Below are 24,572 nucleotides of genomic sequence, written 5' to 3'. Positions count from 1 at the left end.
ATTCTGTATCTTGCTATTTTGGTGTCCCCCCACTTACATTGTTGAGTTATTTGTATTAGAAATAAGGAATTATGAGCCAAGAGAAAGAATTATTGCCACCAAAGGAATCCCAGTGGCACTCTTAAGTTTTCTACATGAATAACTTTTGTGTCCCTTGGGTCAGTGCAGCCTATTGTGTCCCACATTTTAGGCCTCTGCAGGATGAGAGGCTGAAAGGAAACAGTTCCTATGTTGCCCAGCCTTGTCTGAGCTCCTGTATAGCTGCAGGAGATTTGGGATTTAAATGTTTTATAACAACAAAGACTTCCATCCTGGGGCTCTGCACTGAATTCTGATTTTACTTGTTAAAGAATTTGGACCAATGAGATCTCAGCGCACAACAAATGAGGTGGTTATTCAGCGGCAAAGGCTTACCTCATTGGGCGGTTATAATGGCATGGTTGAGCTGACCTGCTACCTGATTGTCAAATAGCATTTATGAGCTCAAGGTTACTGGGACATAGTAAGTGAGGCCTGGGGAGGTCCTGATGATGTGCCACGCTAGGGGCAAATGTGGAGAAATCTCTGTGGGTGGGAAGTGAAGACTGCATGTGTCGGAGTCAAGGGAAAGCCAAACCATCTAGTGAGCAGTTGCCATTCCCCAGACCCTCCCATCCTATACAGAATACATTTCTAACTTACCTCATCATGTGATTAGTGTTGTCTATTCGAAGGTTGCACAGCAAAAGCAGAGTACAGGCCACTACCCAGAAAATGAGTGTTGGACATAGATAAGATGGGACAAGGCCATAATACCAGGGTGTGAGATGATTTGCTTGAATACGAATTTTCCTCTTGTGGGAGGTACAGTTTCAGTGCTGTACTTCTTGTCCCACTGCAGATATTTTCCTAGCTCTCTTTTTTGGTTATAAAGTTTTTCAGGTTTCTCTATCACAAGCAGCTTAGAACAGCGTTTCTCAACCCATGGGTCATGACCCAAAAGGGGACCCACTTTTGAAGAATATATGAAAGGGTCGCAAACAAACTTAAAAAATGGATCCTCCTTTAAAAGAGAAAAACGTGGGAAACTGGCTTTTCCCTTGCAGGCTGGGAGAGTAACTGCCTGCAAGGGACTAGTTCGGGCCCTCCCATGCCTCACACATTGTGGGGCTGGGGCTTGGGGGCGGGGGGGCAGTGGGTCGGGAGTGAGGGGCCCTGGGTCGGGGCTGGCCATTGATGTTTACAGGTGGGTCCTGGTGAAAAAGAGGTTGCCTTAGAAGACGGTTTGAAGGGCACTTTCCAGCTCCTAATGTATATACAAAACGGGACTTTCAGTACTACAGACCATCACTCCCTGTGCATATCCTAAATGTGTTTCCTCCCTTGGTGGAGAGCAGCATTGTAAACCTGTGGACAGCACGATGTTTCCAAAATAAAAATGTCATTGGCATAGACCTGAGCCTTGATTGTGCGGGCAGGTCAAAGATGGTTGTTAGGAGAGGGGGTTTAAACCCTAGTACAAATCAACTGCAGGGATAGGGGAGGCAATTCTGAAATTCCTGTTTATTTGGGATATAAATCCTAATTCTCTGCCAAGCAAGGGAGCTGTCTTGATGTGAGCAGCATTTGCACACAAAACTATCAGCACACCTTCACCCTCACTGAAATCTCCTCTTCCAGCCTTGATCTTTGTCCTTTGCATCTTCAAAGGTTTTTACCTGGAGACCAGGGTGGAGGCAGAGCCCAATAACAAAAGGGCGTGATGACAATATCAGTGATTTCTTTAAAGTGCTGGCATCAGCTGCTGCAGCTGGGACACTGCCATACATATTAAATGGGATATGAGGGGTTTGCTCAGTTTCCCAATGGGCTGCGCTTGTTTATTTGTGTGTTAACAATACCCATGATTACAAGGAACTGCATCCTGTGCAAATCTTCCCCACCTCTGAAATAAACAGCCTTCTCAAATATTTAAACTAAAGCAGCTGTTTAATAGTTTGTGAACAGTAACCGGTATTTGCCTATTGACCCTTTGGACCCTGAGTCACTTTAGGCAATTTTTTCCACTAACAGCTGTTTTTGGAGGTGATGGTGTCTGTAAAATAATGTTTGGCATAGAGAAAGTCTGTCTGTTTATTTTAACCCAGTAAGGCCTGCTTAGTTATTTTTTTTTATACTGTAGGAACAAGAACTTGTTGAAATTAAAGGGCAACAAATATAAAATGGACGAAAGGGAATATATTTTTATCTACTACAGAATTAACCTATGGACTCCACTGCCACAAAATACAGATGATGGAAAGAATTAGTAGAATTTAGTAAAGCATCACACAACTACATACATGAGGCAGGGCACACATGTTTATAAGGGATAAATCATCATACTTCATTAATGACATGAGACAAATAGTGATTGACAGGGGTTAAAAAGAAGTTTCTTCCAAGAGCAGGGTTTTTTCCTCCCCATTAGTGTTTCTTTGAGCTTTTTCTATACTACCTGGTATTAGTCCAATCCAGTTAGTCTCATCCAACTCGCAATATCTCTGTTCCTAAAAGCATCTCAATACCATTTTGATCAAAGAACTTCTCTATGTAAAGTGAAGAAGTAGGAGATTTTTGTAATAGTGTGGCTGGAACTCTCCATTACAGCAAGAAGTATTAGACTGTGTGCCAATACTGAAAGTGCAACTCCATCCCAGGTCATGCTCACATGTAGTTAAGTGATGCTTTTCGTACTGGAACAAGAACATTTGTCAGAATGAAAAGCCATTGATCTGACCAGAGCTGCATTCTTCCACGGCTACCTCATGGCGTGTTCCAGACCCGCATTCTCCCATTGTTACCAGTAAAGGTTATTCATTCGGCACTGTGCTTGGGATGGGAATGACAAACTGGGCCATGTACAACTCCTGTATTGTACAGGAGGCCAAACAGAGTCTGTGACAGGTTGATCCGAACAAATTACTTTGCTGCCGGGTTTCCATTCTGAGATGGGCAAACCTGAACAATCAAATACTTCACAGAAGCAATTTGGGGAGGTGAGAACCTCATGGCTGGGCTTTGATCCCTAGCAGGAAAGGTACAGCTATAGAGAAGACATTCTCATGGCAGACTGTTGTAGAAAACTAGCCAGCTGCTGCTATTTAAAGTTATTCTGTATCAGATCAGCTGCTCCTTGTCCAAGGTTGTTTTCTGAAAAGCTCAGTCACCTGGGTTGTTTCTTATGAATATTGGATCATATATGCTTCTGCTCTGGAGCAGTGTTAAGTCAGGTGGGAGTCCATACCCATCACTGTGGATACTCTGCTGTAAAACTAGGATAAGGGGGAGGAGAATGGTGTTCATTGTGTTTAATTCATCAGCTTTTCAGAAAACTATTACTTTTAATAGAAGAACAGCTTGAAACTCTTTGGGTCAAGCTCTGGGGGAGGCGCAGCAAGAGAGGCCAGACTGTAGGTGTATACTACAGGTTGCCTAACCAAGGGGAGGAACGTTATCTAGCGCTGGCCCACGAACTAACGGAGGCCACGTGTGTGGGACACAGTTGTCTGGGTAGTTGAAGTCACCCATGACATCTCCTGCGAGGAGTGCTTGGCCAGCTCTGATCGATCACGATCCTTCCTGACCAGCACCGAAGAGCTTTTTTTCCACTTGGGGTGCACAGGTCAACTAGAAGCAATGCAGTTCTTGACCTGGTCCTGCCCAAAGGGGATGACCTGGTGACCAACTTAAACATAGAGGTCATCCTAGGTGATAGTGACCATGAAATCATCACGTTCATGGTCCTTCGCAAGGCTGGCAAAACAGATACCAAGCTCGAAGTCTTAGACTTCAAAAACACAAATTTTAATAAGCTCAGAGAATGCCCTGAGAGACCAAGGACCACAGGTAAAGGGAGCATGAGAAGAATGGTTGTTTCTTAAGGATACAGTCCTTAAGGCTCAGAGAAAATCCATACCCTTACAGAGAAAAAATAGCAGAAGGGGCAAAAACCCCTCTTGGCTAAGCAGGGAAGTTGCAGCCCTCCTACAGAAAAAGAAGGAGGAGTACAAACAATGGAAGCTTGGCACAGCCTCTTAGGAAGACTACTTGACCATGGCCCGCACTTGTAAAAACCAGATTAGGCAAGCTAAGGCAGAAACTGAACTAAAACTAGCTACAAGAATCAAGGACAACAAGAAGTCCTTCTTTAGCTACATAGGAGTAAAAGGAAAACTAATGGGAGTACGGGGCCGTAGTTCAATGCCTCAGGATACCTGGTCACAACCACTCAGGAAAAAATGGAACTCCTAAATGACTACTTTGCCTTGGTCTTTCACAAGACCAAGGGGAACAGCATGCCAGGTAGGGCACAGAACGAGCAGGATGGGATTGACGCCATTCCCACCATTGCCATAGAACTGGTGTATTATCAATTAAATAAATGAGATGTATATAAATCAGCAGGACCAGATGAACTCCACCCAAGAGTGCTGCAAGAGTTGACTGAAGTAATTGCAGAGCCCCTGGCAAAGGTCTTTCAAAAATCATGGGCCTCTGGAGAAATCCTAGAGGACTGGAAGAGGGCCAATGTTGTGCCCATCTTCAAGAAGGGGAAGTGCAAAGACCCGGGAAACTACAGGCCAATTAGCTTAACTTCTATTCCAGGGAAAATCCTAGAAACATTCATCAAAGAGGCTATGTGTGTCAAACTTGCAGAAGGCATGATACTGAATGACAGCCAGCATGGCTTTGTTGCGGGCAGGGCTTGTCTGATCAGCTTCATTTCTTTCTATGATCAGGTGACTCATCACCTGGACGAGATAAAAGCGGTTGACATCATATACCTCGACTTCCAGAAAGCCTTTGACCTGGTATCCCATGGGGTACCAATCAGAAAACTGGAAGATATCAGGCTCAGCTATGGGACCTGATATCAAGTGGGTGCGAAACTGCTTGCGGGGTGGGACACAGAGAGTCCAAATGAATGGATCGGTGTCGTCCTGGCGAGATGTGGGCAGCGGCGTACCCTAGGGGTCAGTACTTGGCCCAGTGCTATTCAATATCTTCATCAACGACCTGGATGAGGGGGTGAAAAGCCCATTGGCCAAGTTCATGGACAACACCAAGATATGGGGTTGTGGGGACACACCCACAGATGGGCTGCAGATACAAGCAGACCTAGACAGGCTGGCATGCTGGGCAGAATATAACCAGATGAGGTTCAGTGTAGAGAAATGCAACGTGGGACAGGCTGGGCATCACTGATTTAACCAGCACTACAAATGAAAGGGATCTGGGGGTAACCAGCATGAATATGAGCCAGCAATGTGACGCAGTAGTCTCTAGGGCCAATAAAACTCTGGCATACATTAATTGATGCATCTCCAGTAAATCCAAAGAAGTGATTCTCCCACTTTACTCAGCATTGGTGCGGCCGCAGCTGGAGTTTTGCGTCCAGTTCTGAGTGTTGCATTTCAACAAGGATGTGCTAAAGCTCAAGATTTTCATAGATTTCATAGACATTAGGGCTGGAAGGGACCTCGGGAGATCATCGAGTCCAGCCCCCTGCCCAAAGGGCAGGAAGTCAGCTTGGGGGCTCGGACAGTAAAGAAATTCTTCCTTATGTCCAGCCTGAAACAGTCTTGCAGGAGTTTGTGACCGTTCGACCTCGTCATCCGTTGGGGCGCTCTGGTGAACAAACGTTCCCCCAGATCCTGGTGGTCACCCCTGATAAACTTATAGGTGGCCATCAGATCACCCCTGAGCCTACGCTTTTCCAGGCTAAAGAGTCCCATGAGGGCCCAGAGAAAGGCCACCTGCATGATCAAGGACTTTCATGGCAAGCCATATGAGGAGAGGCTGAGGGATCTTGGACTCCTCAGCCTAAAGAAAAGAAGGCTGAGAGGAGACCTGATTGCGGCTTACTGCTATATCAGAGGCGTACATCAGGGGCTTGGGGAGCAAGTGTTTACCAGGGCACCCTCAGGGAAAACTAGAAACAATGGCCACAAACTACTGGAAGATAGTTTCAGGCTGAATATTAGGAAAAACTTCTTTACAACCAGGGTGTCCAGACTATGGGACAAGGTGGTGCAATCATCTATCCTAGAGGTCTTCAAGAGAGGACTGGATGGTCACCTGGCTGGGGTCATCTGACCCCAGATGTCTTTCCTGCTCATGCAGGGGGCTGGACCCGATGATGCTTGGGGTCCCTTCCAGCCCTATGATTCATCCTCCATCCCCTAATCTAGAACCACTCTTTATTCACAAAGGATAAGATAGTTCCATAGCCTGAGGGTGGATGAGCGCTCTAAGAACAGCCAAACTCGGCATCTGATGTTCAATACACTGATAGCGCTTCCTGTCACTTGCCAATTTGACTTTTTTTTAAATGACCCTGGTGTGTATAGCTTAGACCTTTGCTGGCTCTGTAGCTGTGCCATTGCTTTTCTGTGCCAGAAGTGTCCTGGGATTAGTGATGGTCTAAGAGCCAGTGCAGAGAGAGCTGGGACATTTTGCCACCTGTTTACCCATGCAGGATAAAGCAGGTGTAGTTGCTCTATTGCCACATTCTGCTGCAATACATGGACTGAGGTTTCTAGTCCTTGCGCTCTGAGTTGCACTGTTCCTCTTCAGCGGCTTCAGCCTAAGCATGTTCAAGGAGGTGCCACAAAGCATATACTTTTTTAGCAATAATTCTCACTCCTTTCTTGTTTTATCTTTTCTCCATGTAAACTTAGATGATGAAAAAGGCACATTATGGGATATGGGGGTACATGGAAATGTGACAAGATGGCCTTTGCATTTTACATTGTTGGTATTAGCTCCAGGTCACATCATATCTTTTTTTTTTTCCTCCCCATATACAATTTGTTCTTCATTTCCAGAAGCAGCCACCACATTTTTTTATCCCTTGGATTGCAGGTAGGGATGCTCTGGCTGAAATTCTTCCTCCTCATGCGACTCAAGATCCAACTCATGTTTAAAAACACTCTAAAAACATCTGCTGCATTGGTATAACTACCACACTTCCCTCCCCTACCAGTAGTGTCCTTGTTCCCTCACACAACCATGCCAGTTTTGACACAACCTTCTGTCTCGTCTCCTTGTGCTGTCTTCCTTTCAGTTTTCAGTCTTCTCGGAGGTTCTCCATACTCAGTGCTCCCACTCATCCTCTCTGCCTTTTTCTTTCCTTCTCCATCTGTTGCTGTTTGGGTCTGTTGGGGACTGGAGCTTAGACTCCTCTCCGGACTCCTAGCCACTGGCCTGGTTATAAGCATAGCATCCCTGCACGCTTCTTCATCATCAGTTAAATACATTATTTCTACAAAGCCCTTTTGGGGAGCATGATTCTGTGACAGGAGCGAAGGGAGGACGGTTGGTGTGGGTTAGGGAAGAGCTCAAGAGTCAACCTTGCTAGTGTCGCAAGTCTCAAAATTCCCTGCTGTCCTGACTGCCTTTGGTTAGTCTGTGATTGTTCCCATGTTTTAAAAGCTCAAGACTGTCTCTGGTGAGAACTTTTGCAAGGCAGCCCAGCATAGCCTGGAGCAGCCTGCTTGGTAGCTTCACTTGGGACCGCTGTGAAGGCATCAGTAGGCTCCTTGTCAAAGGCTGTTTTCTGAAAAGCTCAGTCACTTGGGGTTTTTCTTACGAATATTGGACCTCATGCTCCTGCGTTGGAGTGGCATTGGGTCAGGTAGGACTCATGATTCATATGAAATCTTTGAACAGAGAGGGTCAAGTTCTCTGCCAGTGTAATTTTGGTAAAGTCAGCCACAAAATTCAGCTCGGGAGCTTTAAAAATAATCATAGGTAGAGTGGTTAGCAATTCTTTCTCTGTCAACCAGCGTGGAACCTGGACAGGTTCTCTGGGAAACTCCCTTCTCTGAACCTGAAACCCTGCGTGGAAGTTGATGGGAGTTTGATCGTTAACTACGGTAGGCTCTGATGGGCCCTCACTTGGAGTGAATACCCAGTTGAATACCCTTTTATGTCACCGCAAGACTTCCTATTGACATTCATGGGCATCATCCAGCCCCTATTGGAGAGTGACCTTTATATTGGTTTTCAAGTTATTTTGATATAAAGATAACTCCTTCTAAGGGAACAACTCATCAGAAAGAGATTGGGGTTTATTTCTTTTCTGGTGGTAAAAGCTGGTTGAGTGTGCCACGTATCTTAGCAATTCTATGACTCTGTGAATCATGATTTATGATTCTCCTTTGAGGAGTGTCACTGGTGTGAGTACTTCTGTTTTGAAGCATGATGCGATTTGATTTTGGTCCTGGCCTACACTATCTTAATCAGTGGTGGTGCAAGCACTGAGAAGTGCCTGCATATTGCTGACTGGAAGGAGGTATGCTAAAGACAGGGATGACTGGAGCAGTGGGGGAGAGTGTCTTCAGGGTGGCTTCACTGCCTCATTTCTAGGTTCGATATGTGTGGAGTGGGAGTGGGAATGACTGGGTGGGCCATGCTTCTTGGCAGCACTCTCAAGAGTACCGTCGAAGTGGTATAGACATATCCTCTGCTACTTTGTGCCAGCATGTGGGCTGGGACTGGTGGTCTCTCCAGTGTGCTGCAACGTTCCTCTTGCAATGAATAGACAAATAGGGCCAATACTATCTACTGCTGGTTTTGTTGTATGCAAGATGGATAAAGATTATTTGGCTAGACTGAGATGTTTCCATTTCTCAGTCAGATTAGTATAGGAAAGAACGTGTGTTTAGTTCTATGTCCCATTTTGGTCTCTCAGTGATGTGGTCCAGATTGGAATGACCCTTTGTTGATCCAACTCATAGTGTGAGTATTTAGCCAGCATTAGTGTTGGTTGCTGTTGAAATGGGATGTTTCTGCCAGCTTTGCAGATTAAGGTTTCTAATTTGGTTCTATTTCTCTTTTATATGCATAGCATCACCCAGTAAATGGAAACTACTTAGCCTGTGTTGTTAGTCTATGCACACACCAGTGTCAATGAAGATGTGCAGGATTCAGAAACAGGATGTGCACCGGGAGGTTAGATCTGAGCCTGGCGTGCCCTGCAGATAATGTAAGGTCAGTCAGCGTTAAGTGGTTAACAGTGAGTGTCTTATTCTGGCATCATTCACCTGTATGGTTCATTTTTGGCTTACTTAAGAAGTCCATGGGCACAATTATGCCTTGAGCAAGAGTTGAGTTAAATCTGCTGGAGGTAAAAAGAAAAGTGCAGTGCACATAAGAAGGCAGGTCCCTCAGTTGTCAGCTCTCCAAGAGGAACTGTGGTTTCATGCATTACTGTGCTATCAAGTATTTCATTTTCACAAGATAAATCACTCTGAGGAAGATTTATATGTTTAAAAAAAAAACAAAAAAACCCTCCTCTGTAAAGAAAAAGTAAAATGGCTTGGCAGGAGGGGATAAATTAATTTAAAGCACAGCCTTGTGACATTTTCTCATGTGTAGTCCTTACTCCTGCAAGATGTTTTGTTTGTCATCAATGGAGCTGTTTATCTTAGGAAGGGTTACTGCATTGTATATGTAAAGTTGTTCCTTACAGGTGTGGCTATTTGCAGTACAACTCTTGTTCAAACCATTGAATAACCTGGTAATTTGAAGTTAGAATTGATCATCCAAGTTTGGACTATATGACATCCAAGTGTACCTTGGCATGCTTTCTGGGTTACAGATATATTTCCTTACAAGCCTCAGTTACTGATTAGCCTTCTAGATATGAAAATGCTTCAGAGAAGCTTGGCATTTTCTTTGGGTCTCAATTTTTTACCTTGGGCTTTTTGCTGAGGCTTGGGATATATCCCAAACATCCTTTTGGCACCAAAATGTCCTCTTGGCATCACTTACTGTAGGAAAATAGGAGGTCTCCTTTGGGAAACTTTAGCAGTTACTGATTTGGGATCAGATCCTCTGGTCTACATGGTCCCAAATCCAGAGCTGTGCCCATTTATACCAGTTGACAGTCCATTCCCTTAAACTGAAAGCAGTCCCTTTTCTTTTCACTGGCTGCAATGGTGTCCAGAATAACAACTGCCTGAAACTTTGGTGTTCTCTCTCAGCAGTCCTGTTTCTTGTGGGTATTCATGATCAGAACTATGGCTTTGGATCATAGCAAGACAATTTTACTCCTTTCTTTTACTTCATATAGCATTTCTGAGGCAGGGTGGACATGGTAGCATGAGCTGGGCTGTAGTCCAGTCCAGCTGTCATCAGAACTTTAACCAAAGTTAAAGGGCTTTAGGGCAAGTAAGGCTGCACCAGGGGGATGGGAGATCTGCAGAATTGGATCTGCAAGACCTTTGCAGATGACAGCAATCCAGGGTAATTCTGCTTGCCTAAGTTTTCAGGCAGGGCTTGCAGTTGGTGGGAAGAGGCTTTTTACTTTTACGCAGCAACTGGAAGTCCATGAGGAAGCTAGAAACACAGAACCCCATTCTGCCTTTTTAACAGAGTTTGTTTCCTTTTTCCTTGTGCATGTTCTGATTTGGGTAGGCCAGGGGCAGTTTGAGAGTAACACGGTATTGTCTGCGTATTTTCGGTGGATTTGAGCAAGGGACTCTGTCATTAGAACAGCAGCTTCTCATGGGTCCAAGTATGAAGAGCTCAAAAGGGAAGCAGAAACTACTGTGATGAAAGATGCAGCTGGCAGGGGCAGATGGCAGTTATGGTGGAGGCTGGCACTAGGTGTGTCAGAGGGCCTCTCTCTACTCTGGTTACAGTCTCCTTAACGTGTGGGGTTTCCATGGATCTGCAGGCAGGATGCTCTAACTTGATCTTTCTGTCCTTCCTCTTCACCAAGGGCCATTAATTGTCTTTTCTGTGATAGGGTTCTCTCTGGAGGAAACTATCATAGTAATCATATATAAAAGATCTGCTTGGATACCCAGAACTAAATCCTGTTTCCTTTTATGTGCCTAAGTGGCACATGTACAGTCTCATAACTGCAGATTTTAGCACTGGTGAATGGCTCGGTTCAGCTCTGGGTGCACAAGTCTGCACCCACCCACTGAACGTGCTTGGGGCAGTTCATGGGAAGAAGAAGAACTTGCAAGACTCAGTCCCTTGGGCCCTTTCATCATCCCAGGATTTTACAAGCCTCCCCCGTGTTTTCCCTTAGTGAAGAATTTGCAGAAGTGTGCTTGGGGAGCCCAGGGACTGAACCAGTGCTTCATGTCCCTCCTGTGACCTTGGTATGGATGTGGGTGGGTGATCCATGGGAGCTGTTTGTATTTTATCTGTTTTATAGCTATAGCTATCTGATTTATAGCACCGGGACATATTCCACCCACCAATAGCTCAGCTTCCCTCAGGACGCCCTACATGGTCCACTCTTTCAAAATCCTTTGACTTTTTCCTGTTCAGTGGCACAAAGAATAGTCAGCACAAACACCGATCAATCATCACATCATCTCTGACCCTATAGTAAGTCATCCAGGATTTAACTGGCCGCACCATTATTGGGCACTTCTCAACCATTTTCAAACTGGACGAGGGTCACTGTTCCTCACACTTACACCAGCGGGGCCTTCGCAATGACAACATAATGCCCTTGTAGACAAATTTGAACCATGTCCCACGTTGTTGACTCGGGTCCAGTTTTATGCTACCTCGTGACCTTCAAGCTCTTCATACGGGTGATGATTTCACCTTAAGATGGCTGAAACAATATGCCGAAACCACACACACTAAATAAATATATATAGCTATGAGTACTTATTCTGTACCTGTCACTGTGTTGTCTGAGCTATTCATAAACTAGCCTTTGAAAGGGGAGAGGATTACTCAGCATAACAAAGAAAGCCAGTGTGGTATTCACTCAAGGGCAAGAACAAATGAAAGCTGTGACTTCTGTTAAGAAAGGTTGCAGAGACCGCCATGTATTACACAGCGCTCTGGGCCTGCCCAATAACCCCCTGCATATGTCCGTTGGTTTTTACCCCTGTTTACTGCTGTGCCACCGGGTCCTAATAAACGGTCTATTTTATCTCCCTTGCTTTTATCTCGACATACTGTGATGACTAACTGCAGGATTTTCCCTTTTCAATCCTGAGACCGGAGCACTGAGGTGTGGTAAGGTGCAGAGCAAACATCGAGAAACGTGTAGGCTAGAGGTGACACTTTCATTCAGATCCCAATGTATAAAGCAGGCAGGCATGCAAATAATGGTGAACTCCACTGACTTCATCAGAGCTGGATCAGTGGGCCGGCAGTGCCGAAGACAGCTCTCCAAACAGCAGGTGGAGAGTTCTCACGCAACAGAAACACTTTCCCACAGCAAGTGCTTCAAGTAGTTTGATGTTTAACACAATTTCACAAAGAAGGGAGTTGGTGGTTTGGTGCCTTTGTTGTTCTGAGTTTTTGCTTTCTTCTTTCCTTAGACGAACTAATGAAACCATTGCAGTAAAATGCAATTGCTAGAGAGTAAACATTTTGAAAATAAGTTGGTGGGCGGGAGGTCTTCCTTTTTTGGTACTTTGTAACTTAGGAGGTTGATGAATATATAGGAACCATTTCTGGAGAGATTGTCTGAAGTACTTTTGGCACAAACTGCAGGTTTTGTTAAGAATAAATAAGTAAAAGTTCTGGCAAGGCAGATATTAATAGAAATATTGCCAGAGACATTAGTTTAAATCCAGGCATGTCCCAGAAATGTCTGTAAACCCATCATTGAAGCTTTATGATTGTACCTGACAGCCAGAAGGGAAAACAGCCTGGAAACCAAACTGAAATTGCAGGGTAAAGTTTCATTCTAAGCTGAAAGGAATGCAAATTTAAACAGTAGATGGAATAAAAAGTGGGTATTTTGTAGGAATGCACCAACAGAGATTTTTTTTAGGCTGATACTGATGGCCAATTTTTAACGAGCCATATTGGCTGATACTGATATGATAGCTGATATGCAGCCCAGCAGCGTAGAGACCAGCATCAGGCTGGTAAGTCTGTTGTGGGGGAATGGGTGGGGGGAGGGAAGGGCCATGGGGGGGTCAAATTGAGGCCCTCATAGTGACGGAGAGAGTAGGACTGGGGCAAGGGCAGGCGCTGCCCAGCTGGGGTGGGGCACAGGACGGAGCCACGAGTGGCTCATCCGCGGGAGTGAGGGGAGGGGGATGGCGGTTCCTGTCAGTGTGAGCGCCCCAGGAGGGCACGAGGTGTGTGTGCTCCCGGATCTCCATGCGGGGCAAGGGCGGGCTGCCGCTGCAGGCTGGGGCTGGGGTGGCACTGGGCTCTTCCCAGCAATGGCTGGACCAGGCTGTGCCCCAGAATTTGCTGTAGGAACCTCCTTCCTAGCGCCACTGTTGCCCGCCCCAAGTGCAGCCTGGCCCAGCCCCACTGCCAGAATGAGCTTGGCACCACCCCAGCCCACAGCAGCAGCTCGATCTGCCCCATGTGCAGATTCACCCCCTCCACGTCCTCCTGGGCTGTGTGCAGTGGCTGGAGTTGCCACCCCCTCCCTGCACCCGCCAGATGAGCCACTCATGCCTCCGTCCTGTGCCCTGCCCCAGCTGGGCAGTGCCTGCCCCAACCCCAGGGGCCTCAATCTGCCCCCCCCATGCCCTTTCCTTCCCCCCTCTCCCTTTCCTCCTCCCACTCCTTCCCCACAACAGACTTACCAGCCCAACGCTGGTCTCCATGCTGCCAGGCTGTGCTCCTGGCTGCATGAATGGTGCGGCTATACACATGCACACAGCATTTATTGACCATATTATTGTCCATGCAAGCCCAAAAAAGCCAATTCTCAATTTTCCTTATATCGCTGCTGATCTGATATGAGACCGATGTATCAGTGCACCTCTAGTATTTTAATAATTATTTCAGTTTTAACCACTTGCTTAATAACACGTAATAATATTGACAAATAACAGATTTTTTTCCTAATTATTTTAGACTGACAAAAATAACTTTTCCAAAAATGGCAATCCCGACTATAAAACATCCCATGTAAGGCCTTCCAAAATAAAATTGAGCTTAAAATTCTGGCATGTTTAACTATAATATGCTTTGGGTTCATTTTATTTACTTTTGGGGGTTTGATCCTTCAAGTTTCTTTTTCTTAAGCTTTTCTTTGTAACATGGAGGTTTCAAAACTGCTTTTCATTAAAACTTGCTACACTCCCACAGTCACCTGACTCCAGTTGCTGATGCTTTAAGAAAGCCAACAAGTATCACAAGGCTCTCAATTGAATTACAGGCATTGGCAACACTCATTCCACGTGGTTTTGTGAGCTAGGTGTTGGCAGAGAAACTACTTACCCGGGCTAGAGCAGAGCTTGCCGCACTTTACACAGGTGTACACAGCAGGTGGGTTTGTGCTATAGGTAAAACCCACTGATGATCCTTCCCATTATCTGGAAGCCTTGTATCTCTTCTGTGAGCTTCCATCTGAGAGAAACTAGAGGGAACTCGTTCTACAGGCCATTGGGATCATATTTAGGTACATCTGGGTGTGAGGTAGCACCACAAAGGGATAACCCGAGCTAGTTCTGCTCTAGTACAGGAAGCTGTGCTGCCACGTCAATGCAGTGCTATGTGCAGACAAATTAGCTCTGTTCTTGGCTTAAATGCTTAAATCCAAATGCTTAAATTGTCTGCAGTGGAGGGAAGGGGAGAAGGGAAGAGGGCACACTTCAACAGAGCAGCATATGGCCTGCTCTCCCTGTCCACATACTGTTGACTCCTGGTTTTTCTTGATCCCTGCTAGACTACAGAAGTATGGAACAGCCTATTGTTTGAATGGCAAATGTAGCTGCAGCACTAGGAGACATGCACATGACGAGCAGCGCAACAGCTCTAGGAGTTTAACAGATCAACTGCAATTGCATGTTGCTGTTTGGAGTGTCGATGTCCACATGCTTTATAAAGGAGAAGTGTCACTAGCTTCATTTTACAGGTGGGAAAATGGAGGCAAAGAACAGCTGTGTAGCTTGTGGGGGGGGGAAGGGAGACGTTCTTCCCTTTTATCTGCTTTTATAAATTGCGTGTTGGGACAGCTGTGTATCTGTTCCCATCCAGCTGACTAAAAAAGACTGTTTCCTAGTTAAGCTGCTGCCATGTCAAGGGGTGTAGGAGACCTGGAGAAACAGGAGGACAGCTTGCTTTGGAACTTCTGCTTAAACACCCCCAGTGTACACATTCGCTCACCATATGTCATGTTTATCTAAAAAGGCATCTTGATGCTATTTCTTTGCAGGAGTGACTGAGCTGCACGCAGGCTTTTTTTTTTTTTGAGCAAGACACATAGCAGAGGTGCTGGCGGTCGATGTCTGTAACTTTAGGGTTTGTCCTTCATTCCTGCTGCTGCAGCTGAAGCCCGTGGCAAACTCGCTCCTCTCTATATTTGGATACTTGATTGACACTGGCTCAAGAATGCTGTGACTGTGAACAAGGAAAGCGAATAAACACACTTCTGCCTGAAAGATTTTTTTGTTTTTTTCCCCTGGCACAAGCAGGCATGCTACACAGGAAACCGTGTCAGAGAGAGGCTGATTAGTGCCTGAAAGTACAAGTCCAGACCTTAGCACAGCTTCCATCCTTGCCATGGGGGTGTGAAGTGTGCGGTGTTTTCTTTTTTTTCTTTTGGAGCTCTAATACCGTTCAGCAGACGGAAGCTGTCTGCATCGGAGGCTGCTCCTGGCATGCTCGCAGACTAGTCTGAATTAGCTTTGGGTCTTCCAGTGCTTCAGCTGGTTGAACAGCAGTATAGAGAAGATGTTGGACCTAAGCTTTCTGACGGAGGAGGAATATGAGAAGCTTATGAAGGTGCTGCAGAGAGATGCAGAGCTGAAGAAGAAGGACAGTGATCGTGTCAGGTAAGAAAGACCGAGTGTTCACAGATATTGAGATCATTGGGGAAGGGGTCCTCAAACTAGGATGCATGTTTTGCATAGTTTTGTGTGTGTAAATGCATGTGTGTGGGTCTGAGGAGCAGTAGGTGGCACTGGCCTTTTCCCTTTACCTCCAGAGTCGGAAGAGTCCTTCCATCTCCTCCCTTGCATTTTCAGTCGCTCTTGCAGCTGCTTTCCTTCAGGAGAGCTGGGTGTGACTCCCTGAATTTGTCCACACGTCTTGGCGGATTGGGGGATCCGTGTTGTTCGATGGGAGTTGCCCCCTCCCTGGGCTGGCTTCTGCTTCATCATTTCTTATCCAGAGGCAGGGGCAGAGCACAACCACAGCAATGGAGCCAAGAAGAGAGCTTGTCTCACTTGTACCCCAGCTTCAAGACCATTCTTCCTGTTTCATTTAGTTCTCGCTGCTCCGTAGCAGGTGTTCATGCTGCCCATCAGGTTGTTCTGGGTTTATAGCGAGCAAGAGGCTAAGCTGCTGGGCCAGGCTGTGAGCTGATGTCATTCGGCATAGGTCAGCTGAAGCCAGTGGAACGAAGCCAGCGGAGGACATGACCCTTGACTTTTTGCTGAGCCAGAAAAGACTAAGCCCATTGTCTGGGCCCATGTTCGCTGTGCAGGACTTCTGCAGCAGCTCCTGAGGAGGCTCATGTCCAGCCTTCGGGTTACAAGAAGAGGGCTATAGAGATCAGCTAGCCAAGAGCTATTGGTGGTTGGGGTCTGAGTTTGGGAAGACCCAGATCCTTATCTCTGGTGAAGCCAACACTGGGATACATTTAATGTTAGCAAGCTTTTCAGGAAGATGCATTGTTTTGGTTTCAGTGTGTGATCTATGCTGAGCAATAACTGGTGGAAGAAGCTACCTCAAGTCAATGTGATCACAGTGGATGATTCGTACTACTGTCAGTAAGATCAAAACGTGTTCCTTAGTTTTTAGGTACCATAAATTACCTCTGGTGCAGCACTGGGGCACGGTATTGTTATCCACTGTGTGCCCCTGCAGGAGAGGACTAATGAATTTTCCTCCACCCAGGGGAAGGGTGTGGGGCCCAGTTGGTAAAGCATGCTTTCCCTTTTTCCCACCAAATGTGCTGCCTCTTGTTCTCCCAAGTGTGCAGGGGCCATGTGGGAACTGGGGAATCGCCCACCTTGCCCTGTTTTTCTCAGGACCTCACTAAAAGCAGGACAACGCCCCCCTGCAAAGCCCTCTCTGGGGGCTAGGCTAGCTGTGCTGAGAGCAAGGGCTAGGAGGGAGTTTGTAATACTGACAAAAGCACAATACCCCATGACAGCTTGCCAGGAAGCAGAGTCTGCAATCTGTACCCGGTGCCCCTGCCCTGAGGCAGCCCAAATGTAACACTACTGAGTGTGCAGCATATCTGCTGGCAGCCACAAAAGCTCCAGAAGTTGTGCTGTGAAATCCTACATTGCTCCTCAGACCCACACAGGAAGCTGCCCCCTTTGTACCCTCCGGCACCCTCAGCCTTTCCAGGGTGTTAGAAATCCTCTCCCAGAATTGCACTGAGCTCTACAAAGGCAGGACCAGCAAACAGAGATCTAACTCAGCAAGTTTTTGTGCAAAAACAAAATCACTGGAGCAGAGTTAAAGGTACAGGTCAGTGAACAAGACACTTATTAGCCTGGGTGCCAAAAAAAAAAAAAATCAGCCATGGGCGTGTCAGGGCCAGTTACAGTAAGAGAAGCCGTGCTCAGGAAGGAGAGCTAACTGTTTGCATGCTGTATTTGGTTTGGTGCAGTGACCCAGAGGAAAGCTACTGTCTGCAGGAAATGTCTAAGGGCCAGATTGATACTTTTGGCAGCTTAATGTGTTTCAGTATGGTTACATCAAGGCTGTGTTTGGCTCCGGAGTTCAGGAAAGGAATGAAAGAAATCCACAGAAGTGCCAAAAATAGACAAATCCTGCTGAAGGCAGCTAAGCAAACCTGGCAGGTGTCTCCTATTCAGGTTTGCATTAACAACTGAATATCCATGTTCAGCATGTGCTCTGTTTTCCAGCCCAGCTAATGCAGGGAGCCACCTTCATTGTCATGCTGCTCTGAACCGAGGGATTTCACAGGGCAACCTCTGGAGCCTTCGTAGCTACAGGCAGATGCACTGCACACTCAGTAGCCTGGGGAAAGGCAAAGCCCCTGAGATAAATAGGAATTTCTTCTAGCAGTCCTCTTTGCAGCTGCCGAGGGAATGGTTTCCAGTTTCCACAGCGCTTTGTCGGCTTCAGCAGAGTCACTGGCCCGGGAGTCGCTTACTTGGAGGGAGTAATTGGGAAAGTGCATGCAGTGAACGTATTTGTGTGCATCCCCTCAAAGCCTGCAAGTAGGTGGGTTCACAAGAGTTCATTCGTGTTTCATGAGCCCTAAACTGCAAAGGGAGATTCTCCTTTAGCTCAGATGCAGCAGCAGACGCTTCTGGATTCTACCCTCAATGTTTCCTGGAATTTCCTAGTGGCCACGGTGTGCAGCATTGTGGCTACATAAAATGTCTGGATGCCCGTAGGCTTTTCACATTGCATAGGGCTTTCATTGAGTACCTTCCTGGAAATACTGGATTTAGCCACCCAGTGCCTCTGTGGGGTAAAAATATATTCAGAGACTTCACTGCCTCCATTCCTCATCTTCCAGCCAGGGATAGGAAGTGTTTGCTTACGCTTGTGAAGGATTGCCGTGGGCAGAACTTGGAGTAAAGCCCAGAACTAAACTCTCAAGTGGAAGAGTTGACCCAGTCGCTCTTGTATGAGAAAATCTATATTTGCATGTCAGCGGGTGGTGGACTCGGCATGGAAAGTCCAAGCCTGAGACTTCCTATGTGAGGCAGGACACTTACCAAGGCAGAACATGTCTGGATGATCAAATGCCTCAAGCGACACATTTAAGATGTATTCACATTCATTCCTGATGAGACTTCTTGGGGATTCGCCATTGGCCAAATGCTGCTGTCTGTGGTTAGCTTGACAGATGAGCAGGGTCCCCAGGCTGACTACCCAGGCTGCCTTCTAGTTTCCCTATCCGTAGGTGTAGATGAGCACAAATCAGATGAGCAGTCCCGTTGCTAATGTTTGTGCCTGTAGTTCATTCACAGACACAAAAAGAGAGGCTGGGCTCAGGCTTGGTTGAAAATTTAGGCAGCTTCACGGAATTAGATTGCTATCAGGGCTCTGCGAGGCCTTACTGGACCAGTCATTGCTCTAAACTGGCTTGTCATGAGCAGGCTTTAAAATTTGGTTTCCTACCCTTCACCCTTGAGCAAAGGGAGCAGCTTCCCAAAGCAGAAACAGTGGCCAGAGCTCTCCTTTCTATTTAAGCCTTTTTAACTTTGTCAGATGGGATCGGAATAAGATGTTTGGTGCAAACTCAACATCATTTCCTTACAAGTACGTGACCTATGCTCCTACATTCAGGCATTCTTTAATGCCTGTTCATTAGCATGTGTCGTGACATTGCTTTCAGTTGCTCCTCATAATATGACCATTATGCTCCGACTGTTTGGAAAACAAACTCAGCTTCAGTCTTGGAGGATAGCTATGTAGTCTCCAGCAAAAATGAAACAAAATGAACAGATTTTCAGTCTACTTGATTTATTCAGATATCAACAACATTCCTCCCCCTCCACCCCCTGAAAATACCTTAAAGAAACTACGTGTTAAAACTACGTACGGAACTGTTGCAATCTGGCCAATATAAGGCCAGATGCTGTGTCACTTTACTCGCACTGTCCCCTTGCTGCTCGGTCCCATGGAAATGAATGTGATTGTGCAAGAAGTAAGGCACTATTAGGTGTGGGTAAAGTTGCTCTGTGCTGGATGCCAGCTGGAGCTGTCCATTTGCTCTTCCTTATTCTAAGCTGCCCGGCTGCCTCCAGATTCTTTATAAGAGTGCGCTAGGTATTTCCCAAGGGGAGATAGGTTTATGCAGCCCTTGACTGATGCCACTAACGATTGACCACACTGGGGTACAAGTGAGTCATAGAATATCTATACCAGTCAGTAAACTACTAGAGGTGAGAGAGGAGACACACAAGCTAATACTGGCAGGAAGTCAAAATGCGCTGTACCTTTCCTTGCATTGCAATTTCAGCGCCATTCACCATCTAACACTGGTGAGGCTGAGTCAGTAACTGAAAGGGAGACCACAGGCTTGGTGCATGCTGCAGGAGGCGGCATCAGCGATTCGGAGGATGGCAGTCTTCCCGCTGAGTCAGAACAGACCCAGCGCCTCAGCTCAACAGGTGGACACATCCTCTTTCTGGAGGAGCCTGTGCTTCAGCTGGTTTGTAACACCCAGTTCTTGGTGTCTAGCAGTTCCCATATTCATGGTGCAGTGACATATTTGGGAAGAGGGTGGTGTTTTAGCTCGGCATATGTCTGCACTATTTCCACAGGAGCACCACTTTCAAACAAACCCTGTCCATCCATTCCCACCCGGTACGTGGCAGTCCTAAAATGAGGCAACAAAGCCGCCTTAAAAGGGTAACTTCTCACTGCTGCTCTCAAGCACGCTGGAGACAGCAGTGGGAGGAGGCACCCCAGGGTGGCTTCACAGCCTTGTTTCTGGGAATGGTGTGTATGGAGTGGAAAGGCATGCTTGAGAGCACTGCAAAAGCGGTGCAGACATCCCTTTGTCTTGCCTAACTTCCATCTTCAGTAATTACATGCAGCCCACCTGACTTTTCCTGCATTTTAATGGGAAATAGTGTATGCCTTTACGTCCTATCCTTAACTGTTAAATCAACCCACTGTGCTCTATCCCAGAAGTCAGTGAAGAGATTCCTACCTCTCTGAAATGTTGGGAGAATATTTGTAAAGATTTCTAATACCCTAATATTAAAGGCACTACAGAGATGCTAAGTGTTATTAATTTAAGCAGGCTTACATACACCTCGACGGACAGATGTGTCGGTGTGTTTTGTGTGTATTTGTATTCATTTAACCCCATGTTAGTCCAATGATACCTTGATTAAACTCAGTCTCTCTGGCTTTCTCAGACAGTATTTGAAAGCAGTGTTGTGTGAGGCTTTCCAAAGTCCTCATGAGGTCTGTCAACTGGATTCTCCTAGGACTTCTAGTTTGTGCCATAAAAATGCATTGAGAGAGGTTTTATTTTGTTTTTTTCTCCACCTCTTGCCCTTTTTTGCATATACCCTGTTTGTCTTTTTCTCCCTAGACGATTGCAAGGCTCTATCCATGATGAAAAGAAGAAGAAGTTTGTGACTGGTGAATGGTTTTATGAAGTGAAGGCAAAGCGTTTTCAAGAGGAGCTAGAGGGGCCAGATCTGCTTCGAGCATCAATTAGAAGGAAAAAGGGCAAACTAGAAAGTAAGTATCATGCAGAGCAATATAAATCCACCTGGATCCAACAGGTGAGACTCAGTCACTGGTCTTCCATGTTGAGCCCTTTGGGGCAGTAGGCTTCGTATTTGCATTCTCAAAGGGCTATGCTATGCTAAGCTTTCCGGTCAACATTGGAGATTATAACTGAGGCAACGTTAGGGTGAACTTCACCCAGGTGCAAAGGACCAGTGCAAGACCTATGCTCCAATTAAGTTCACTTGACCCCCGTTTTAAAGACATAGCTGGGAACAAGTGGCACGTAGTGCCTGGTTTGTTTTCCCTGCGCTGGATTGACACGTGCCATAAAAATTGGAGCCAAAACAAAATGGATTCAGATGCTGAATCAATAGGAGATAAATTTAGCTACAGTGCAGCTGGCCTGGCTTCACCAGGCATGGCAAGTGGCTGTGGCCCAAAAGTTTCCAAAGTGCGTTCTCTCTGCTGAGAAGTGAGCCGGGTTCACTGCACTGTACTGCCCTTGTTATACAGATGAAGGAGTTTAAGGGCACCATTTCTCTGTTTCTCTCTCACTTCATCATCTCTTCTTATTGAGTGATGCATCTGCTAAGGCAGGTGTGTGGTGTGCAGCAGCTTGGGGAGGGGACAGGCAGCACAGTGGCAGATAGTGGGGGAAGCAAAGCAGCAAACTGGGCCAGCAGCACAGGGCTGGGAGTGGAAAGCAGAGCAGCAGACCAAACAGGGGAAGGGGATCGGAGCGGCACTTGGAGAGAATGTGGGGCTAATATGTGGTACATTTGCCAGAAAGTTTGGCTCCCGTTGTGCCAAGGCATGACTATTGCTATTGCAGCCGCTCCTGAGATCCCAGCTGAGATGAGCACCCAGTGGTCCCATGTGCTGTATTTGGAGCAAGGAAGAGTCCCTGCCTTGAAGAGCTTACAAGTTAAACCTACTGGACCATCTGGTGAATGTGTTGCTTTCAGGTAAATTACTCTGTCCACCTCCCTACACAGAGGGGACAGAGTCCCGGTGGTTCCTGGCTCAGAGGAGAGAGTGCTGCTGCTTTAGCACCAGCTCATTCTACCCTGTTGCTCTTGTGCAGGTGCTTAGCAGGGCTGTGGGCTGGTCTGGATGTGACCACCCCTCCTGACAGTACAGTCCTGCAGGGAGCTCTTTCAGGAGCCAGGCTGTCAATTGGCAAGAAGGGGACTGGGAAGAGAGATAAGTGTATGGCTTCTTCCTTTGATCTGGTCCTTCCTTCCTTGAGTCTGCTCTCCATGTCACTCTGCTAGGAGGAAGGAGGATGCAAACCTAGTACCTTCAGCAGAAGACTGACAAAACAATGCAAGTTTAATCCTGTACAAGGAAATAACTCCAGCAGAGGTGGGACAGTGTAATTTCAAAGTGCAATATGTCTGTTTAGTGTCAAAGCTAGGTGCCATAACAAGGGTGTGTCTGGGGCCTTGGCTTAGTGCCATGCAGGATGCGCTGTGCTTGATTTGACACGCAGCTGAAATCTGTGGTCATTTATGGAACACAACTAATGTGACTTGACTGTGAAGGGCGCTGAAGAGAATAGAGCAGCTCTTTATGAGAGGGGCAGGGCTGCATGATGAGTGCAAATGTAACCAGCTGGAATTGGCACTTCTGACTGAACATTTGTGGAAATAGCAGCGGGGATGATTCACATCATCCTGGACATAAATAGCAGGCAGTTCCGGCTCTGCAGAAATCCCGCAGGACTGGACGCCACTCTTGCACAATCTCCAGATTGATTATTTTGTGGTGGAGAGAAATCACAGCTGCGCAGACATGCTGAGGTAGTTCCCAGCTCTCAAGCTGTGGTCATGATGGGCAGCTCTAACCAAAGTTTACCAAGGACTCTACAGTTATAATTGCTCTTGATGCCTTCACAGAGTCCACATCAGGTGACCCGCCAGCCTGCCTTTGCTAATTTACTTCACTTCATATCCATCTTCCCTTCTGCCCATTCATCTTGGTGCTCCTTTACTAAGCTCATCTGTGTTTTCTCCTTCAGACTCTAAAAGTTCAGGCTGTGCTTTTCTGTACTCTGGCTCAGCGACCTGGATCTCTCACACTGAGTCCCTTTCCTTCTCAAAAGCCCCAGTTCAGCAAAGCGCTTAAGTGTGCTTTTAAAGCAATGCAACTTAAGCACGTATCCAAAGTTAAGCACATGGAAAATGACTTTGAATCAGGATCTTGTACTACTTTAATTTCTCTCTTAACTTAACCCTCACTTGGTTGATGTAGTTTGGAATAGATCACCAATGTCAGTGGTTCTGTATTAAAGAACTGGTCCTCCATGTTATATGAAGCACCTTTTATACTTGCTCTTCAGTGGGGGTTTTCACTGAACTTGGGTTACAGAGTTGCTGTGATAATGCAGGAGCAACTCTTATTATTTTTTCCAGGTTAAAAGTGAAAACAGATTTTTTGGGGGGAGGGGCATGGAGAGCTGTTTCCTTGGGTTTTATTTAAGAGCTGGGGATTAAATGCACTGTTGTATTTTATAAAACTTCTGGAAACTTAAAAAATGACAATCTCTTTCCAACACAACTGAGTTGCAGCCTTGGTGGTGCCCACTCTGGAATGCAGCTTTTTTTCTAGGGTCTGCAACAATGTCAATAAGTTTAAACAATATTTACACAGAGGCAGGAGTTTCAGCAGGCCCTGTGTCATTGTGATGGGGAAGGGTCAAGACAGGGCCTCTTTTTCTATGTGTTGGCTAACAGCCAGCATTGAATTTCAGTCTTTAGCCTTTTGCCTTGTGAGCAACCCTGACATCATTAGCAAACAGCCCAGGTCAGGAGATGAGCAGCCACAGGCAGAAATGTTTTAAGTCCTATTTTGTTCAGACTTAACTCCTAGGGTTGTGATTTGGATCTAGGGTAAGTAATAGACATATTTTTTTTTACAGTTAACCTCTAAAAAAAACCCCCAAAAGATCCGTCTAAAAAATGTGTCTTTGAACGTATATTTTGGGCAGCGGGAAAAATATTTGTTTAAAAAGGCCCTGACAAATGTTGTTAACCTTATTATTATCTAAGGTTGTGGTTAAACTTTACCTTGGTCTTCCTTCTCCCATTCTTCCTTTCCTCCTCTTCTCCCAAATTCTCTCTATCTTTCTCTAAAGACTGATTTTAAAATCACTAGCAGAACATCTGTGTGACTATTACTTTCAAATAGATGTTTCACCATTACCTACCTACATTGACATATTCTCAGCTTTGGGTAGAGGTAAGATGTCAGGCACTGAAGCAATTCTTTTTATCAAAGACTTCTGTTATTTGCCAAATGCTGATATTCCCTTGCTGGTAACTGGAAACAGGCATGTTTTCTTAACATATAAGTGGAGCGTATGTTCTCTTGATGATTCCCTTGATAAAGATCTGAATTATCCTGGTGTCCCTCAGAGAAGAGCTTGGCCTGCGCGGGGAGGAATTACTAGCATCTTTCAG

General features: G+C 46.1%; 1 protein-coding gene across 3 annotated transcripts in view; it reads left to right on the top strand.

Annotated features, from left to right (window-relative positions):
• LOC149858107 (synaptotagmin-like protein 2) overlaps positions 1–24,572 on the top strand; it is a 67,498-nt gene that overhangs the window by 12,071 nt on the left and 30,855 nt on the right. For 2 of the 3 annotated variants that reach the window (XM_090060283.1, XM_090060282.1), the window contains exons 2-4: positions 14,651–14,839; positions 15,140–15,758; positions 20,969–21,120. In XM_090060283.1, the coding sequence (XP_089916409.1) occupies positions 15,658–15,758; positions 20,969–21,120 (253 nt within the window). In that variant the 5' untranslated portion in view covers positions 14,651–14,839; positions 15,140–15,657. The remainder of the gene's footprint in view (positions 1–14,650; positions 14,840–15,139; positions 15,759–20,968; positions 21,121–24,572) is intronic. The other variant, XM_090060284.1, reaches the window with a different exon arrangement.

Source organism: Crocodylus siamensis, chromosome 8 (genome assembly GCF_052110815.1).
Source record: "Crocodylus siamensis isolate JL-2025a chromosome 8, ASM5211081v1, whole genome shotgun sequence".
Classification (NCBI taxonomy): Eukaryota; Metazoa; Chordata; order Crocodylia; family Crocodylidae; genus Crocodylus; species Crocodylus siamensis.
This window is presented reverse-complemented; position numbering and strand designations above follow the sequence as displayed.